The sequence below is a fragment of the Crotalus tigris genome, unplaced genomic scaffold, assembly GCF_016545835.1.
Source record: "Crotalus tigris isolate CLP2741 ecotype Arizona unplaced genomic scaffold, ASM1654583v1 scf7180000024117.2648584, whole genome shotgun sequence".
Lineage (NCBI taxonomy): Eukaryota > Metazoa > Chordata > Lepidosauria > Squamata > Viperidae > Crotalus > Crotalus tigris.
This window is the reverse complement of record NW_024100394.1, coordinates 2,230,331-2,251,622: the sequence shown is the minus strand read 5'-3', so window position 1 is coordinate 2,251,622 and position 21,292 is coordinate 2,230,331. Positions and strand designations below refer to the sequence as shown.

Below are 21,292 nucleotides of genomic sequence, written 5' to 3'. Positions count from 1 at the left end.
GAAAATGGTTATTTGAGACTGACTCAAACTCTGTTCAGAATGTTTTGTTTCAGCAGATGTTTCTATGAGTGGAAAATGGGTTGAAAGATTTATTTTGCTGATTCTCTATTCTACACACACACAGTGTACCATAGGAAATTGAGAGATCTTTTGGCATGGCAAGGATATGACTACAGAAGAGCAAAGGACATCAGTGAAAATCATATTTTCGCTATCTGTTCATTGAATCATCCAATGAGCCAGAAAGTCTTCAAAACTAAAGGATTGTACAGTTCTTGGGAAATGTTTTGGCTACACAAAGACTATTTTTTTGTTAAATGAGGGGTCTTTAAACCTGGCCCTTTTATGACGTGGACTTCAACTCCCAAAATTCCTCAGCCAGGCAAGTGGCTGAGGAATTCTGGGAGTTGAAGTCCACAAGTCATAAAAGGGCCAAGTTTGAAGACCCCTGCCTTAAATGATGTTGTTACTTACAACTCTTATTTTTATATTTTACCAAACTACATGGAAGCATACATAATATATGCCTATGTTTACCCACATTTTAACATCTGATGCTAACAGAAAAATGTGTTATAATAAAGCAGTATTGATTTATGTGATCATTTGACAAAAAGTACATATTTGTAGCACAAAAATATTCCCCATTTAGCTGATGGTAGATTCCCAAACAAATTAGTACAAGGTATTAATGCCCTCTTCAAAATCTGAAGTTTGAATCTTCTATGAAGATCTCCAGGACTGAAATATGTAACTGGGTTTAGAAATCTAAACTGACTTATAAGGCTTCAGATAGCACATAGATCCAAAGAATTGCAAGAAGATTTCTGTTTCACACTGATTTTTACCTCATAAAAGTTGAAGCAACTTAGTGAGGAGCAGCAGCTATATAATTTAAACAAAATATATCAAGCTATTTTGTATTACGTTCCTTTAAATTACAGTTTGTGACATAGTTGAAATTTGCAGCCTATCTATGAAAAGAGACAAATTCAAGGAAGAAGTATCAGTTAACCCAACTTAGAAGTCTAGGAATGATAGCAAAGTAAGACTCTCAGTATGGTCTTTCAATGTTCAGAGATTCTGTGTGATCCCTCATATCATTTGAGAAGATCTCAATTTTTTTATCTGTCAATTTTGACTGTGGCTTATGGAATATATTTCCTATAATACTATAGAAATACGATGTGACACAGTAATACTAGGGAGTAGTAAAAAAGAGATCTCCCCCCAGAATTGCTTAGGAACTCTCTAACACAAACTTTATCTGGAATTTCATATATCTTAAAGCAGTGATGGCGAACCTTTTAGAGACCGAGTGCCCCAAAACTGCCCTGCCCACTGTGCCCTGCCCCATCTACCCGCAGGGCCACCCACCACCTACATGGCCCACCGCAGCAGATTGCCTAGGTGGCCCTGCAGCGCCATGGCATCCACGCCCTCTGCCTGTGTCCCACAGCATCATCTGCATGCGATGGGGTGTGACGGCAGAGTCTTGTCCCTGCTGCCCAGCTGCCATAACCTTGGCTACACTGCTCCACGTGGGGCGACTCTACTCTGGGAGGGGCTGTTGGTGAGGAAGAGGCCATGGGGGGAGATGGGGCTGGGGCAATGGCGCATGTGCCCACAGAAAGGGCTCTGAGTGCCACCTCTGGCACGCGTGCCATAGGTTCGCTACCACTGTCTTAAAGGAATCCAATACAAAGTATTTACACATACTACTTTTGAATTAGGCAGGCTTCCCCCCAGAGCAAATTGATTTGCCTACAGGTATTCCTCAATTTATGACCACAATCAAACCCCAAATTTCTGTCGCTAAGCGAGACAGTTGTTACGTGAGTTTTTCCTCATTTTATGACCTTTCTTGCCACAGTTATTAAGTGAATAACAGCAATTGTTAAGTTGGTAACATGATTATTAAATTAATCTGGCTTTCCCATTGACTTTGCTTGTCAGAATGTTGCAAAAGGTGATCACATAATCCTGGGACACTGCAATCATTATCAATACATGCCAGTTGCAAAGCATCTGAATTTTGATCATGTGACTATGGGGATGCTATAGTGGTTGTGTGAAAAAAGTTCATAAGTCACTTTTTTCAGAGTTGTAACTTCGAATGCTCACTAAACAAATGGTTGTAAGTTGAGGAGTACCTGTATTTTGCTTAAAGAGTTTTAATTTTGTTTTAAGTTGTAATCATTTATAGATGGAAGGTCAGTAGTCAATGGAAGGCACATAGCTTTAGGTTTCCAAATAAATGTTCTTCAAATTTGCTGTTTCCAATTTACTGATCTGAGTTCTGACCCAAACTTTCTCATGGACTGTTATAATTGAATAAAAACAATAGGAGATTTAATCATTAGTTTGAGCCTATTATCTCCAAGTGTTAAGAACTAACTCTTGGCTGGCTATAGGGTAACAACAAGTTTGATAGTGAATTAAAAGTATAGGAGGAAGAAAACAACTATACTTTGTTGGGGAAATTCAAACAAATTGCCCGTCTTGTTCAGGGCCATCTTAATTCCTCTGGCCTCAAGGCAGTAGGCTGTTTTATCTAGTGCAATAAAAAGAAGAAATGTTATTTTGGCGTAAATCCCTTGGTTCCTTGAAAATTTCACCTCCCACAGAATTTGTTCCATGCAGTAAATTCCTTTTGTTTGGTATAGGAGATGGTGAATGGGAATGGCAATATTGAAGGAAAACACCTTGCTCAATTATTGTTTTTGTTATTGCTGTTAATCACAATGGCAATGTGAAGTGCACATTTAACTCTTGGCTGAAAGAAATTTAATCATGCTGCATGACTGTTCCAAAACTGTCAGTATTTGCAGATGCCAAGTGATGGATATGTTAACAGAGTGATTGCTAAAATAGGGCAGTTATCTAATTTGTGTCAAAAATTTACTTCTTTTGTTTATAAATTTAAATTTCAGCACAATAATCATGGAGAATAAAACAACATAAAACATGATTACTTGTGATATTAATCATATTTTAACTTGTATTATTATATAATATTGATACATTAATTGTGCAATGAGCAGACTGAAGGCAAATGGAAACTTTATTAGGATCAGCCTTTCATCATTAAAGGGAATAGCCATGAAACATATCTGAGAAAAACAAGGTGTAATTTAAATGGCACGTTTAAGAGATTTAGTGTGAACACATTTCAAGATTTCAGTGTAAACACATTTTCTAAAAAGTAATTATCCCCAAATACTTATTTCAGTGTTAGCTTCTTTGGAATTCTATTGCAATTCTAATACAACATATTTATATATTACAAGAAAAGATACTATATTTTTATTTCTAATTACAACTCATTAATTTGATCCATTTTTCTGTATTTACAAATATTCTTTCTCAGCTCCCTGTGGAGGCCAGTATACTGGATCAGAGGGAGTAGTTTTATCACCAAATTATCCTCAGAACTACACTACTGGGGTGACTTGTCAATATTCAATTACAGTTCCTAAAGAATTTGGTAAGTCAGACTTTTCACTAAGTCTTTATTGTTATTAATTCTTGGTAGTATTCTTTGTATACAATTTGCTTAACAAAGTTTCAGTAATAACACCTCAGCATCCTAGGACTGAATTAGCTAAAGATCATTGTTGTTTATGAATTGAAGCATCTCATTTGTTTTATTATTTGCTTATTGACTTATTACATTTCAGCCTGCACTTTTTTTTTCTCCAACAGAGCAGCCCATAGAGATAAAGCAAAATATGTGCTAACATGCACTTAGAATCAGAATTAAGGTAGAATACTGAAAGAAATTAAGGTTTGAGAGAAGATATGTATTTTTATTATATATTCCTGAACATCAAGTGAATGAGGGTCAAATTTTACATCCTAGGCACTGCAGTCCATTGCCAAGGAGCCCTTCAAGAGAAGGCTCTTTCCTACATAGTAGATATGGTGACTGTCAGAATTGGTATGAAGTAAATAAATAATACAATTCACATCTGAGGGGCAGCATTCACTCCTCACCATGGCTATATTTGGACAGTAAGTGGTAGAAAAGCACTTGCCAATACTCTAGCTCTGATATAAGGGAGTCATTCTCTATTCCCTTCAGGATAGGGAGCGTCAAAGGGGGGAAGGCAAAATTACTCCACTGAGTCAGCACTTGGCATGAGCAGGGATGCTCTGCTTTTGCAGGTTCTTTTCCCAGATTTGGCTATGTTTTGGAGATCATTTGACAGAATATTGGGTGGTGTTTATCTTCACTATTTTGTCATCAGGAGGATTATTGCATCAAAAGAATTTAAGGTCTACCACATAAACTGAATACTGGCAATATAGCACCATTAGGAATAATAAGGTGTATCAATTCATCTGACATCCTTCCCCTTCGCATGGTGCAGGCAAGAACTCAAATCTAAATAAAAATAATTAAAACTCTTAATTAAATCAGCCCAAAATCTCACAAGGTTTGGGAATCTTGTCAGAATTTGGTGTTTCATCTGAAATCTTACAGATTTTAGATATACACATATAAACATATAGCTCTATATACATATAGTCAAATACATACATATATACTCATGCACTAGAGACTACTTGTAACAGCATTGTGAGCCACCAGTCATAGGTTTGGAACAACTGGGACTGATATATTGGGTGGCCTTTAAAGTAGCACATAGATCTCCTAGTTTGTCCAGAAAGCCACTAAATATGCTCTAGGTCTTCAAATAGCCAGGAGACAGTGAAACTATTATTTATTGCATGAGCTTGTTAACATTTAAAATGTAGCTGCATTTCTGACATTTTTTTTTGTATTTTTTTCCCCAAAATAAATAAAACAAAACTTCAGAATAACCAGCACCACTGCAAAGCTTCAGGAAGAATATAATAACAGCTCTATTTTTATTAATATTTTCCTGCACTTTGTGACTTCAGATACAAACGTAACTAATTAAAACTGTGACATAAAACCTATAAAAATGTTGCACAGAAATTATCACATATTTCCAAAATGTAGGTCACAGTGTCAGAAATTGTTATCCATTATCACATTTTTAGACCAGTGTCATGTTAATTCTTTTCTAGAAATGTCAATATTTAGATGATGATTGAATTAGTGGTCATAAATTATTTGTGGTGTGCAAAAAAGACACCTCATATAGAGTAAAGCTCCAGCTGTACAATAAGATGCACAACATCAAACAAAATCAAACTTGTATTTATCCCTGAAAATATTAAAGGAAATAGAGATGAAGTAAAATCCACTAGATGTTTACGGAAAAGTAATTTTCACTGATTGTAAATCTAATGTAATTTGTTTTTTAAATATTTCCTTTTTTTACTCATGTTTTATAGTTGTGTTTGGACAGTTTGCCTATTTCCAAACAGCTCTAAATGATGTAGTAGAATTATTTGATGGAGAACATCCTCAAGCTAGACTTCTGAGTTCACTTTCTGGATCTCATTCAGGTAAGTAGTACTCTTTAAAAATACATAAATAACACCAAAACTAATTTAGTTTCATAAATGTAAAGTTTCAAATCAGCAAAACGGAATGTGCCCTTGTTTGCATATATTCAGAGTGTTTTATTAGGCAATCAAATGTTACACCAGATATTAACACTTGTTTTGAAAATGGGCAGAAAGTAATTTTTATGCATATAGACATAAATATCAATTTCATTCAAAAGCAATGATATTGATTCTTCTATTTTACAGTCACTTTCCCTTCTCTGATTATTGGGGGGATTTTTTTTTCCATCACTAGTTACTAAATTTTATTTAATATCAGATTACATGAAAAGCCAATAATTTCTTAACCATATTTAGCCAATTTCATTGAGTATAATCAGTATAAATTAAGGATGATATGTGTCTAATTATTAATTAATTGATTATCAAATGTATTATTAGAATCAATAAATAATAATATTTTGTGATAATAATTGATAATCAAGAATTAGTCACAAGTTTCATTCTAGCAAATTATTAACCTTGATTCATCATTATGTTGCTAATAAAAAGTATTTGTGTAATCGTTCCCTGTGTTCCTGATGTTAAAAGATGCATGCTAATTTCCAAACAAGCTATCAGTAAGCTTGGGGAATCTAAGATATTTTATAATAAACCTCCACTTATTTAGTAAGTCTTCTCCTGCCTCTTCTCCAGTGCACTCCAAATCTGTTCCAGCAGGTGCCTAGTCTTCCAGATCAAGGTCTATGAAATGGGTATAAGGAATCTGCCACTGGCAATTGATTCTACCAGTGTGGTTCTTCTGTCAATAAATAGACATAGATGAATTTCAGTCAAGTTTCTCAGAGCTCTAAAAGCTCTTCAGGAATAAAACATTGAAAATGGGGAATAATGCCTTATTAGTGGCCACAGAATTTACATGATAATTGGGTGAAATGAAAGGAAATTTGATTGAAAAAGGAAATGGTATAAAGTATCGTAAATGAGGCCAGGGCAAACATGAAGCAGAGAACATAAGCTTTTTGCCACTTTGAGCACCAGTTTGATCTAGTGATTAAGCCACCAGGGTAGAAAGCAGAAGACCATGACTTCAACTCTGACCTTAGCTATGAAATCAACCTGGATGACCTCACTCTCTCTTAGCCCAGCCCACCACTCAGATTGTTGTTGTGGGGAAAATAGGAGGAAGATGTGCTGGATATGTTTACCGGCTTGAATTATTTATAAAAATAATAAAGGCAGGATATGAACGAATCAATGAATAAACGAATGTTGTTGTAATTTATAATAGAGCTAAGACCAAATAACCTCACTGGTGAAGGAGAAAGAAATTTAAAGAAAATAAATATTTCTGAATCAAATGCTGATTATAAAGTTCTGTTCAACATGCATAAAATATATAATGGAGATTATATATTATTAAGACATAAATTGTATAATGATGACTTCTGTGGCATTTCCTTCCTTCCTTCCTTCCTTCCTTCCTTCCTTCCTTCCTTCCTTCCTTCCTTCCTTCCTTCCTTCCTTCCTTCCTTCCTTCCACAATGTTTCATGTATACATATGCAGAAATATTGTATATTTATTTTGTTTATGCTCCCTTCCCTGTCTTTCCTTTTCTCATATATAGGAGAGACCCTGCCTTTAGCTACATCCAATCAGATTCTCTTGAGGTTTAGTGCCAAGAGTGAAGCATCTGCAAGGGGCTTTCATTTTGTCTATCAAGGTATTTTTCTTTCCTTTCTTCTTTCCTAGGTTTGGCTGTGTCACAAAGTATGATTATTATGCCATTTTGGAATGGAAAATGCAATACGATCTGTAACCTTATCTCAGAAGCTATATTTCTTGTTTTGGGATCTATGAGACCATAATAATTAAAATGTGATGTGAGAAATCTATGAAAGATTACATGATGGGTAACTCACAACTTAGTTTCTCACATAAAGATTCTAAACTCATTAACTGAGTACCACATGTAGAATACTTATGTGGAAAAGATTAATGCCCAGAGGGGATAGCAGAAGCAAACTTCAGAGAATATACATAGGTATTCCAATCCCAATGTTTGTTAAATTCAGCTTGTAATAGATTTCTGACACTCTCGGAAGGCAGAAGACATTTGATGAGTGTCCATTTCTATCTTTTGGACATTGGGATGGCTGATTTCTCCAACTCCTTGGTTTTTTTCAACATACAGAACAAAGAAAAAGTGGCTTTCTGACCTCTTGAGCTATGCAAAATAGAGTTATATTTCCTATGAGCTCTGGAATTATGCCCCAAATTAGAAATACTTATAGAAGTAATATTTAATATTTAAAAGAAAAAGATGATTCAGAATTTTATGCGGTTTGGGAAAATTGGTATATTTGGATAGACAATAGAAACAAAAATTGGAAATATACATAAGGTTATTGTGCAAATTAGGTTATTGTGGATTAGATTGAATGTACATAGTGTATATATTGTATAGAATGTAGATCCATAGTATATAAAAATGACATAGTCTGCTGAATACGTACTGTATAAAGGAAAATGTTAATAAATAAATAAATAAAAAGAAGTAATATTTATGTTCTTGTTATTTCTGAAGTATCATGGGTAAGCAGAACATGACTCTATTTTGCAATACTTTCTGTAAGAAGAGTTAGAATACTGTTACTTTAGAAAAATATCAGTGAAGTTAATGAAAATTCTATTTAAATAGGCATTAATTTTGTTTCTGGATGGAAGATCTAATTTGAATATATTCAGCCTAGGACAGGCTGAGGTTATTAGCAATACAAAACTGTATGGATATCTCTTTACAAAAGTCTCTTCGGTGAACATTTTAACTTAATACATATGTTTGGATTGCAGCCTAAGGCTAAAATCCATAGTAATTTTCTTGGAAATAAGTTGTATTCATTTGGAATACAATATAATATTGTGACTACAGGTGAGTGGGATTCTGCTCGTATAACAGATATGTAGGGCAAAGGAGCATAAATTTAGTTCTTTTTATCTATCATAGCTACTTATTCATTAATGCATTGGTGCATTACTTGCTATCCTAAATATTTTATTTCAAAAATGCATTTAGCATATTTGTGTCTAAAGTATTTTTATTAAGAACAATCATATTTGCAGATTATTTTAGTACTTTTTTTCTGGTTATTTAGTTTTTTCCTCAGTGTCCAACAAACAGTACAATGCAGCAAAGTGACTGATTGATGTGCATTTAAGAGTTCTTTAACTTAAAAAGGTTAATATCATGGAATGAAATTTGCTCTTAGTTCTTCTATCATAATACATAAGAAACCAAGCAACCACTATTTAGAAATTTTCAATCTTACTGTGAAATTTTCCAGGGCTGACTACTTCCAAATACCTGTAAGAGACACATCCACATTTATGAATGAACACTTTTACTCTGGCCTACAAATTCAGTCCTTGTATTTATCATCTAGTATTCCAGTCTGACTCAAGTCTATGTTCACTTTTCCATTACACTGACATCTATTTTGTTACATAGCTTTGAAAAATGAAGAATAATTACTATAAAAATGCATGTGATATCCAATGCCATTTAAGACTAGCTTGCCTATACCAGAGTTTAGAATTAGATTGAGAGTTAGGAAGAGAAAAAGCTAACATGATTGCATATTCTGAGCAGAATTGTTACAAGATTCAATTTCTTTCCTTAGATTGTGATATAATGGAGGTTTTTAATGCCATTTTCTCTATTATGTGTTTCATTTTCTGTCATAAAAGCTATCTTCCTTTTTCTCAAAGCTGCATTTTTCTATATATCACATTGCACAGAAAATTATGATTAGCAATAGCTGTGTCACAAATGTTGAGCTCACCTCTGCAAAACCCCACATTATTGACATTTTGTGATGCTAAAGTTAAACGTCCTCACATTTTCAGTACAATTGTGTTTTAAAGGGAATAATCTGCATTCATTTCCATAATTATACTTGACTTGCTTACTTGCTTCAGAAACAGAACTGTGCAAGACATTAATGTATAAATCCATACAAAAATGCTTTTTACATTGCTCTGATGAAAAGCAATCAACCATCCTCAAGTTTAATTCCTCTTTAATTCCTCTATAACGTCTTTCTTCCTAAGGGCTACATTCACTAAAATTTGACTGAATGTTGCAATATGGCTTTCCCTTAGTTCTTGAAGAACTTGGTGGTTGGATTTGGTTTCCATTGGCAACTAGCTTTTTCAATGGTCATCATTTAAGCATTAATCATTGCATATGATCAGATAATAACAGGACTATAAGAAATGAAAGTGAAGGGGATTGTGGGATACTGCCCAATATAAGTTATAGGGGGAATATTTGGAAGGGAGAGTGGAGGATGCATTCTTCTATTTCTGTGTACAGATTTATTAGTAATTCTTGATTTCATCCGGCCGTTTCTTACTTTTTCACAGTTCTGTTCTTTTTAATTGATGATAGACTGAATTTAAAAGAAGGATGCAGTTCATGTACTGAATGCTTCTTTAGTCTCTGCTGTTGAATTTTCAACAAACTGATCTACAATCTGGAATAACATGGAACCTGAGCAACCTCAGTAACTAATTCCATAGCAATTTCTCCAACTGATCATTATTTCAAAGGGAACTTGTGTTTTATTCACTCTCTCTGTATTACTAGACATTACAACATAGTTATATATTTCACTTTCAGACCAATAGCATTTTCTGAATAACTGTCAAAATTCTAAGAGGTACTGTACTGTTCCATGGACATTTTTGTTTTTTCTAAAAAAGCAGTATGATATAGAAAGATTGACTGAGGTACTGTTAATGTCATTAATTATTGCATGGGCTACCCTCTCAAATTATATAAAATTAAATAACAGTTGCTTGAGAGGATGATTTTTAATATCTTGTCTCTGTCTGAATTAGATATTCAGAACAATAAGGGCTTAGTGCAACTGTGGCTTGTTTGTAACTATGTAATATGCTGTAATGTGGCTGCTATAGGGTAACATCTGAATTGTAGAATGAATATTTCTGCATAATTTAGTGTTAGAAGAAGAAATACATAGCTGATAGTTGAAATGCAGTTCATTTTCATTTTTCCATTACCTCTAGTAGAAGCCATCATGACACTCATATGTCATTTTATAATAGAGAATGCAGTTAGCACAAGTCAGGGCCAGTTCCAGGATCTGAGAGAATTTAGACATCAGGAGATCAATGGGCTCTTTAATTCTCCTTTCGTAACTTGGGGAAAACGTGGTGGTTTTTAACTACAAAATAATTGGATTTGAGTATATAGTAAAAGATTAAAAATAATTAAATGCTAAGTGGAAGCATTGGAGAGAAGAGGTAGAAAACTTTGAAGTATTTTAAAACTTGTTATACTTGCTAATTAGCTTGTTTGATGACTCTTCTGTCCTTTTGCACATGGATTGTATGGGTATTTAGCTCCCTAAGTGATTGGGTTGAGAGAGAGCAACTTCTGATCATATCACTTGCTAAAAGAGACTTTAATGGGAACTTGGCTTGGAGGCCTTTTATGGTGCCTGAACTTGGTCAATGTTACTGTCAGCCATATAGCAATGTACAGCTCAGTCTCATATGGATTCATATGCCAGTTCTGTTGCTGTCTTGTCTCCTTATGCAAGTACAGATAGTCTTCAACTTACAACAGTTCATTTAGTGACCATTCAAAGTTACAACAGCACTGAAAAAGTGACGTTACTGTTTTTCACACGTACGACCATTGCAGCATCCCCATGGTCATATGATCAAAATCCAGATGCTTGGCAACTGACTCATATTTATGATAGTTGTATTGTCCCAGGGTCATGTGATCCCCTTATGTGACTTTCTGGCAAGCAAAGTCAAAATGAGGCAAAATTCACTTAAGAAATGTCTTGCTTAGCAGCAGACATTGTGATCGTAAGTCGAGAATACCTGTAATTTATCTCAGCAGACAGATGGCCAAATTTCATGCCCAGAACAGCAAAAGCTGCAAAGATTTCCCATGACATTTTCTTGATTGGGCAAAACCAAAGTACTGAAGTTAGATGAGCAATAAATCACAAACTTTTTCTTACTGCCTTGTAGGCTCAGTAACAATTTGTTTCTACCTCTTTAACCTCAGAGGTGCACAGTAGTAGTAGCACTCTATTTTAGGCTTATGCTGCAAAGCTACCACCAAAGCACAGGAGAGGAAATGATTAAAAAATGGAGCATTCTGAAGTTTGGGCTGTATCAAGCACAACTCTGATTTCAAGCCCTTACCATCCCATATTTTAACAGTCAGTAATTTATTATCTATTCTATGGTATACAACCCTATCTATACTAATATTAAATTTCTATTTCTCTTAAACATAATTACCGCAGTGGATATCCTTAATTGGGAAATAAGTACTTACTTTACTTTTTGCTGTGATTGGTATATTTAACGTTTACTTTTTGCTGTGATTGGTATATTTAACGTATACAGAAAAGTTTATTGGAAATATTAGAAAAAGTTTTAATGTTTAATATTCAATGCTTTAAACCCATGACTGGAATGTACTGATGGAGGGATACAAATTGTTCAAAACAAATAGATCTACAAAAAGAGGAGGGGGAATTGCACTATATGTAAGAGAACACTACATATCTACAGAAATGTACATGATCAAAGATGAAATCCCTCCAGAATATATATGGGTTAATATAAAAGGGGGGGAAAAGTGACATTGCCATAGGTGTGTCTTACAGGCCACTCAACTAATCAGAAAAAATAGATGAAATCTTTGCCAACCAGTTAACAAATGTGTGTAGGAAGCATACCACAGTAGTAATGGGAAATTTCAACTATCCAGATATCAACTGGGAAACCAACTCTGCAGCGAGTGGGAGATCAAACAGATTCCTAACCTACCTAGCCGACAACTTGGTCATCCAAACGGTAGAGGAGGGAACTAGAAGTAAAGCTATACTGGACCTCATTTTTACTAATAGAGAAGAAGTGATAGAGGAAGTTGAACTTGCCGGAACCTTGGGGGAAAGTGACCATGTCATACTGGAATTCAATATAATGCAAACACAGGCAATAGAAAATAATCCAACTAGTGTCTTAAACTTCAAAAGAGCTGATTTTAACAAACTCAGAGAGAACCTAGGAAATATTCCATGGATGAAAATCCTAAAGGGGAAAACAACTCAAGAAGCATGGGAAACTCTGAAAAATGTGATCATAAAAGCCCAGTCTAGCCCAATACCACTGAAAAAGAAAAACAAGAAATTCAAGAAGAAACCAGCATGGCTACACAAAGATCTCTCTGACAAACTGAATGACAAAAAGAACAAGTACAAAAACTGGAAAGAGGGACACATAACTAAGGCTAATTATAAGCAAACAGTCAGAACATGCAAAGATGAAGTCAGGAAAGTAAAGGCTCAGAATGAACAAAGACTTGCAACAGAAATTGAGGATAATAAAAAAAATTCTTTCAACATATTAATAACAAGAAAATGTCAAGGAAACTGTAGGTCCACTAAGGAGAGAAGATGGCAAGGAAATAACAGACAGTAGGGAGAAAGCAGAGCTACTTAATTAATTCTTTGCATCAGTCTTCATACAGAAAGAAATTATAGCCCAACATACCAATAAAACTACTGCAAAAGACAAACTAGAAACAAAAATTAAAATAAGCAACAAAATGGTAAGAGATCACCTATCTGACCTTAATGAATATAAATCACTGTAACCCGACACGTTACATCCCAGAGTTCTGAAGGAACTGGCAGATGTTATCTCAGAATCATTGCATCATATCTTTCAAAAATCCTGGAGCACCGGGAAGTACCTGAAGATTAGAAAAGGACTGATGTGGTTCCCATCTTCAAGAAAGGGGAAAAAAAAACAGACCCAGGAAACTACATCCCAGTCAGTCTAACATCAATACCTGGGAAGATGCTGGAAAAGATAATCAAAAAACAGATCTGTGAACAACTAGAAGCAAACAAAGTTATAACCAGTAGCCAGCATGGGTTTGTCAAAAACAGATCATGCCAAACCAATCTTATTTCATTCTTTGATAAAGTGACTAAATTAGTAGACCAGCAAAATGCCGTTGACATAGTATACTTAGATTTCAATAAAGCATTTGACAAAGTATACCACAACCTACTTCTTGGTAAGCTAGAAAGAGGCAGAATGGATAATATCACCACCAGATGGATTTGTGGCTGGCTGACAAACTGTACTCAATGAGTAGTCCTCAATGGTACTACATCCACATGGAGAGAAATAAGCAGTGGGGTATCACAAGGCTCCCTCTTAGTCCCAGTACTCTTCAATATCTTCATAAATGACTTAGATGAGGAATTAGAAGGGGAACTCATCAAATTTGCAGATGACACTAAAATGGCAGGAATAGCCAACATTCCAGAAGATAAGGTCAGGATCCAAAAAGATCTTGACAAACTTGAACAATGGGCCTTATCCAACAAAATGAACTTTAATGTGGAGAAAAGCAAAGTTTTACATTTCGGCAGGAAAAAAATTAAAGGTATAAGTACAGATTAGGCGAGACCTTGCTCAAAAACAGTAACTGTGACAGGGACCTTGGAGTCCTAGTGGAAGATCACTTGACTATGAGCAAGCAGTGTGCAGCAGCAGTCAAAAAAGCTAATACAATCCTGGGTTGTATAAACAGAGGCATAGAATCAAGTTCATACGAAGTATTAGTACCGCTTTATAAAACCCTAGTAAAACCACACCTGGAATACTACAACCAATTTTGGTCAACATACTATAAAAATGATGTTGAGACTTTGTAAAAAATTCAGAGAAGAGCAACTAAGATGATCAAAGGCCTGGAGAATAAAATATATGAAGAACAGCTGCAAGAATTGGGTTTGGCTAGTTTAAAGAAAAGAAGAAATAGGGGTGACATACTAGCAGTATTCCAGTATCTGAGGGGCTGCCACAAAGAAGAGGGAATCGTGTTGAGGGGGTCAAATTATTCTCCAAAGCCCCAGAGGGCAGGAGAAGAAACAATGGTTGGAAACTGATCAAAGAGAGAAGCAACCTGGAATTAAGGAGAAACTTCCTAATAGTGAGGAAAATTAACCAGTGGAACAGCTTGCCCCCAGAATCGTGGGTGCTCCATCATTGGAGGTTTTTAAGAAGAGACTGTACAGTTACTTGTCTGAAATGGTATAGGGTCTTCTGCTTTAGCAAGGGGTTGGACTAGAAGACCTTCAAAGTCCCTTCCAGCTCCTCTCCTCTCCTCTCCTCTCCTCTTCCATTCTATTCCATTCTATTTTTAACTTTCTAATTGTCTGTATTGTTATTTATGATATTGTGTGCTATTCAGAGTCTCGTTAGACAGGCGGCATATAAATTTAATAAATTAATAAATAATAAAACATGTATGAATTGAGCAAATTTACCTAAAAATAAATACATTCATTGAAGTGGTGGTACTTCTCCAATAATACTTTTTTTCATGCAGCGGTTCCACGAACAAGTGATACGCAATGCAGCTCCGTCCCAGAGCCAAGATATGGCAGGAGGATTGGCTCTGAATTTTCAGCTGGTTCTGTAGTTCGCTTTGAATGTAGTCCAGGCTATCTTCTCCAAGGCTCCAAAGCTATCCGCTGCCGTTCTGTGCCCAATGCTTTAGCACAGTGGAACGACACAGTGCCAAGCTGTGTGGGTAAGGCTTATTATTTTTAGGTCATCCATTTCCTAGTCAGAATCTATGAACGTAAATTAAGAACATTATTAGTTTTATTAAATAGTATTAAACAAATAAATCCCTCACCCTTGATTAATGTAAGCTACATCCAGTTTAAAAGAGTAATATGTCAACTCAGTTGTAATTGAGTACTAGCTGGTTGACAGACAGAATAGATTTTGACATAATAACTTATTACATTTACATAGTGGATGCATATTTTGCTCAGTTCTTATTATTATGACTGCCTCTAAAATCTTAAGTTTAAGATGAATCTCTGGCAAGTGGAAGTATACTATAATTGGACTGAAACTTGCTTTGTAATATTAAATAACTAATACAACTGAAAAAAACAGTATTTTAACTTTACAACTGATTCTGGTTGCGTTTTATTATATCCTGAATCAGAATAGCCTTGCGTAGCAAACTGCTTGTTGTGTTTTATGTGTGACACTTTCCATAAGAACTGTATTTCCATTTTGGATTCAGTTTTTCTTTCTCTCCAGAGATTTGTATTTTGCAGTTCTTTGCACTGATAGGGATGGTATGCCCATAAGGGAAAAAATAAAATCTTAATTATTTGAATTATAATAATATCAAACAGATAAAAATTGCAGTGTATTTTTATAATACAGGAGGACATTTTATTTTCTAACATGGATACAACTACAGGTAGTTCTTGACTTATGACTATAACTGAATCTGCAATGATGGTCCTAAATCATGCCTATCTTTAAGTGAGTCATCACATGACCAACTTGATTTTACAACTTTTTTGCATTGGTTATTAAAGTGAATTACCATTGTCATTAAATGAATGCATGGTCAGTGGGCATATTTTGCCAAAAAACACAAGTAAACATTAGTTTCCAGTAAAATAGATTGCAAATCACTGTCATGTGACTGCCAAGAAATGCAAATCACCATAAATGCAGGCCAGTTGTCAAGCATCCAAAATGTGATCATGTGACTGTGGGGGGCAGGGGGGAACAGCCATTGGAACTTCGAATCCAGTTCTTAAATATCTTTTTTTGAGTCCATCATAATTCTGAACAGTTACTAAGTGACTATCAAATGTCAAGAACTACCTGTATTTCTAAATTAAGTTATGTCAAAAAGATTTCCTTTCGTTGAAACTTTTGTATAGCTAAGATCATTAGCAAAAAGAAATATAATTGATATAAAGATTAATGATAAAGGAAAACAGAGTATAATAACAGGCTTTTAGACCTCAAATTCTTTATCTTTTTCCTATATTCTATAGGAATATTCTATATTTTAGAAAACTTGATCTGAAATGAGCTGAAGATCGAAATAGTAAAAACTGCTTGAATTTAAGATGACATTATTGGGATTTAACATTTATGGACATTATCAAAGAAAATATAACTGTTTTTGTCTACATGTAATTCTGGAAATAGGAAAAACAATTTTTACAGCAAGTAAAAAAAAGAGATTTAATTCCTGGTTTTAATATTACTTCTTTGTTAGCAAAGTTTAAGCTTTATTGTTACTTCAAATTCAATTTTCTTTCAGTGCCATGCAACCGGAATTTCACTGAACGCAGAGGTACTATACTGTCCCCAGGTTATCCTGAACCTTATGGTAACAGCTTGAATTGTGTGTGGAAAATCATAGTGACTGAGGGATCAGGTATTCAGGCAAGTCCATATTTTGCCAACAGTGGAATATAAAGTATTTCAGAATTAAAGAAAATATATTACTAATTTATTATTCCTGCTCTAAATCCCTAGCTAAATGTAAACAAAAAGAAAAACAACCCTTATTTTGCATTTTTGTATAATTTCATTCACAAATTCAGAATCCCTCAGCCCCCCACCCCCACCTCTTCTGCATGTAAAGTAGAAAAGCCAAAATTACTTCTGTTCACCACACTTACTTCAATGCAATTTAGTGGAAATTGACTTTAATTAAAGGAACTTGTTTGGAAATCAGTTTTATACATATGTTGATCATACTTTACTTCACTGGTATACCATATGCTACCAGATAAAGCTTTAATGATTGCTACATCTTAATGCAGTTCTTTCAACTGATGAGGCTATGATATATTTATTATATATTTATGTACATATGTTATCAGAAGGAAACAGATTGACACTGAAGATATTGTGCTTAGCTGTTTTTATGAAATCAGTGTGACTTCTTTATCAGATTTGTTTCAACAAGGCCTTCATATCATTCTTGAGATACTATTAATAAATTAAAGAAACATTTTAAGTACTTTAATAAAAAAAACATACTATTCAGGACAATGAACCACTTTTTTTCATAAGCCCTTCTGGATTGAAAAGGCAAACCATGTCACTATCATATGGATGTACCTGTGAGATATATGTAGTGTGTATTATCATTATACAAGAATGAAATAATAAAAAAATATTTTCATATTAAAAAAATGAAAAAATACTTTTATTTCACACAATGATAATATAAATTAATTAAAGTCTTTGTATTCAGGAAAGCTCATTAAAAAAACTATGTCTTTTAAATAACAACTTGTACAGAGCTTAATTTTGATGAATGTTCATTTTCATACAACAGAATTACAAGTCAAATTGGCTACAGAGAAAATTTGCAGAGATTATAAAAGGAATTTCTATCTAAAAAAACCTCTTCAATCAGTTCAAGATATTTAAAGTCAAGATTTGAGTTTAGAAGCTTTCCTGAACTATGCTAATAAGCTTCACTGGAACTTATAACTAATAGTTTCCAATGTTCACTAGGTTTTGTCGCATGTACTTCCATACCTTACCAACTTCTTGTTCAATATGTAAACATTACATTTTAAAAAACCTTTAAACCAAATTACATTGAGGCCTTTTAAATCAAAAATTTAATTAGGATTGTTCTCTTTTAACATTTGAAACATTTTTACATATTTTCTTAAACTAGAAATGTCTTAGTAATTTTCTAATGTCCGCAAATATTCCTGTATTCATATAAAAAATTAAAAAACACAACCCTGATAATATTTAATGGGTATAATCATCTTTCAGTCTTTGTGATAAATGAAATGTTTGTTTAAAAATCAATGGATAATTTCAAAATAGTGATTATTCAGTGATGGAAATAGCATTCAGTGGAATAGGCAACATAGTTTATGGGTGAATTTTGGTGTATAAGTATGCATTGTGCACTTATTTTGTTAGGAAGCAAGTGAATATTATGTTGGCTACAATGGGGGGAGAGAGGGTATTCCATTGATTGCTTCCTCTCCCTGATGACAGAGGAGCAGGAGAAGAAAGATAAATGAGAGTAACTAAGTAAATTGACCTTAAAAATATAGTTCCTGGATTTTTTTTATATCTTCACAAATAGTGTTTCGGTCTAATTGTGTAGTTCCCTATCATTATTGTTCCAAATTATTTCTTAGTAGCTGTAAAATTTACCTCATGTTACGTGTGCTTCAAATTAGGCTATTTAAGCAGAACTGTATAATTCTTCTTGTTTTACTAGCATTTCAATATTATTTTGGTCTAGCATATGATTTATACTTTTGGTCTACAATTATAAAGATGTATAACATTGTTCTGTGGGCACTTTCCTCATTGCTGAGTTAAACTGTTATACATTTATCCTTAAGTCAGCAAAAATTATACTAAAATTAAATTTACTACCCCTATTTTTGGTTCCTATTCTGAATAAATTCCTTCATTAATTGTTTCTGGTGCTCTTTTGGTTTTGCTATAAGCAGCATAAAGCAATTAAAAGTACTATTCAAGATTTCCCTCTCCTGTCTTAGTTTCATTTATGCAGACAATAAATGTGGACTTCCAAATTCTTCCAGACTCTGTAAAAGAGCAGTGGTAGTAATGTAATTTCATCTTTTCATTGCTAATTCAGGCTAATTCATTTTTATACCATTTCCTCTTATGATATTTACTTTATTTATCTAGCCACCCATATAGCCACCCATCCTATAACCAAATAACTCTGAAGAATGAACAACAAAAAAATACAATGCATATCTAAAATCATTATTGTTAGCAAGTATTAAAAACATTTTAAAAAAACTAGGAAAACAACTAAAACAAGAATAATAGATGAAGGGATGTTAATAATAATAGAGCCTCCTCACTATATTACTCTGCTGGCATAACTGGGTGTTGAGGGACCTTCAGAAGTTAGAAGTGATGAGGCCATCCTCATCTCAAGTATTTCAAGTTTTTTTTTTTTAATGTTTAGCATCCCCCTGTAGTAATGCAGGCAAGACTGACCATGAACCACAGAGAAAGGGACATTTCTGCATCAACTGCAAGAATAAGTGTCCTTTGATCCCATCCAACTTTCCCTCTACTGTAGTGGATGATAAAAATCTAAATCTAATAACAATTGTCATTGGAAGTTTATGACTTAAGAAACAAAAACATTTGTTTATAGCTAATAATTAACACTTTTTTTATTCATGGGATGGAAACAAACTGAAGGCAATATCAGAGATATGAAAAAAAACAAGATGTTGCCAGGACATATTTTTACTGTGGTTAAATGCAAGTGGGGAAATGCCCTGGTCATGTAATTTACATTGCTGTGTTTGTTAACAAGCTTATTATGATGTACTTTTCTGAAAACTTAGTAATTATCATGTTTAATGAACACTCAGTGGTATGGTTTTTACAGATACAGGTAATAAACTTTGCCACTGAACATAATTGGGACTCTCTTGAAATTTATGATGGTGGTGATATGACTGCACCAAGGCTTGGAAGCTTTTCAGGTATGTAGGAATCTATATTGCCTTTTAATGGCCAGAACATACATGCAAGCTACTCAAGTTTCTCTATTTCTTCTCTGTACACAATATGTATTATATTCTTTTATTGAGTGCCTTTGAATATAGAGCAACAGCTGTGATTTATCTTGTTTAATTCATGTTATCAAAGTCTAGCTGTTGTAATTATGGATGGAATATGTCCATACAGAAATTGACATGTAGTGAGACAGTAGAGCAACAGATTAATTCTATACACAACTTGCAGCTCAGTTTTATCTTTATTGTGCTGTACAAGAGTACTTAAGTGAATAATAATTCTAATAAATTCCAAAGTGCTACTCAGAAAACATGGAATGGATTATATTTCTATGAGTTTATGTAGCTCTATATGCTGAGATAAAATATGTTCCTCAAAATTGCATTTGAAATTTTAATACGAATCTAAGTGAGATTATATTTAAAAAAGGATGTGGGAGATGTGTATTCAATTTAAATTTATATTGAATTTAATATGTTGTAAAATATAATTAGTAAAACTAAAACACATTCTCAGGAGGTTAATAATTATTATAGCATCATGTAATTCTTTGATTCACCATAAGAAGATACTTTACTTACTTTTTAATTAATATAGATATATATTTGACTTATGTTTTTGGTAGGTACCACAGTACCAGCACTGTTGAACAGCACTTCCAATCAACTTTATTTACATTTTCATTCTGATATTAGTGTAGCGGCAGCTGGTTTTCACCTGGAATATAAAAGTAAGATGTTTAACATTATTTTGTTTGCTAAAATAATTTAAATTTCTCCTGTTATGTAGTGTACATTATCTATTTGTGCTGCATGAAAACTGTGAACAATAGTGTCTCTTAATCTCTTTATTTCTGGAGACATCCATAAATAGGCACCACATTGATAACAAACCAAATGAATATTTTTGAGATTGGACAAAACCAGGAGGAGAGGGGACTTGACAATGCTCACAGCTTCCTGGAAAATCTATTTCATTGTGTGTTTTATTTACCACCATCATATTTCTCAGGTTTATATCTATTTATGAAATAGTATTGGTTCTATTGACATATATTGTAGAAAACAGATTTAAAATACACTTCCATGTGTCTGTTGAGTTGTTGACAGATAATTGATATATACATCATGTGCGTATGCTTGCAGATGGATGGGTGGGTGAGTGTGTGAAGAGAGAAAAAGAGTATGGAAATAGGAGAAACTGACTTAACTTATTTATCATTTCTACATTAAGTCTTTGTAAACTTATTCACACAAAGATAATATAATATCCAAAGAGATATCATAACCCAACTAAACCCAGTCTTTTTTCAGAAAGTTCTTTATGTACAACATTCAAAATATTATTTAGATTAATAACCTTACATACAATTATCATATTAAA

At 33.8% G+C, this 21,292-nt stretch overlaps 1 protein-coding gene across 1 annotated transcript in view; it reads left to right on the top strand.

Annotated features, from left to right (window-relative positions):
* CSMD1 (CUB and Sushi multiple domains 1) overlaps positions 1 to 21,292 on the top strand; it is a 510,216-nt gene that overhangs the window by 370,805 nt on the left and 118,119 nt on the right. The window contains exons 27-33 of the mRNA XM_039322597.1: positions 3,371 to 3,487; positions 5,329 to 5,442; positions 7,074 to 7,169; positions 14,910 to 15,113; positions 16,671 to 16,795; positions 19,779 to 19,875; positions 20,535 to 20,639. Coding sequence (XP_039178531.1) covers positions 3,371 to 3,487; positions 5,329 to 5,442; positions 7,074 to 7,169; positions 14,910 to 15,113; positions 16,671 to 16,795; positions 19,779 to 19,875; positions 20,535 to 20,639 — 858 coding nt within the window. The remainder of the gene's footprint in view (positions 1 to 3,370; positions 3,488 to 5,328; positions 5,443 to 7,073; positions 7,170 to 14,909; positions 15,114 to 16,670; positions 16,796 to 19,778; positions 19,876 to 20,534; positions 20,640 to 21,292) is intronic.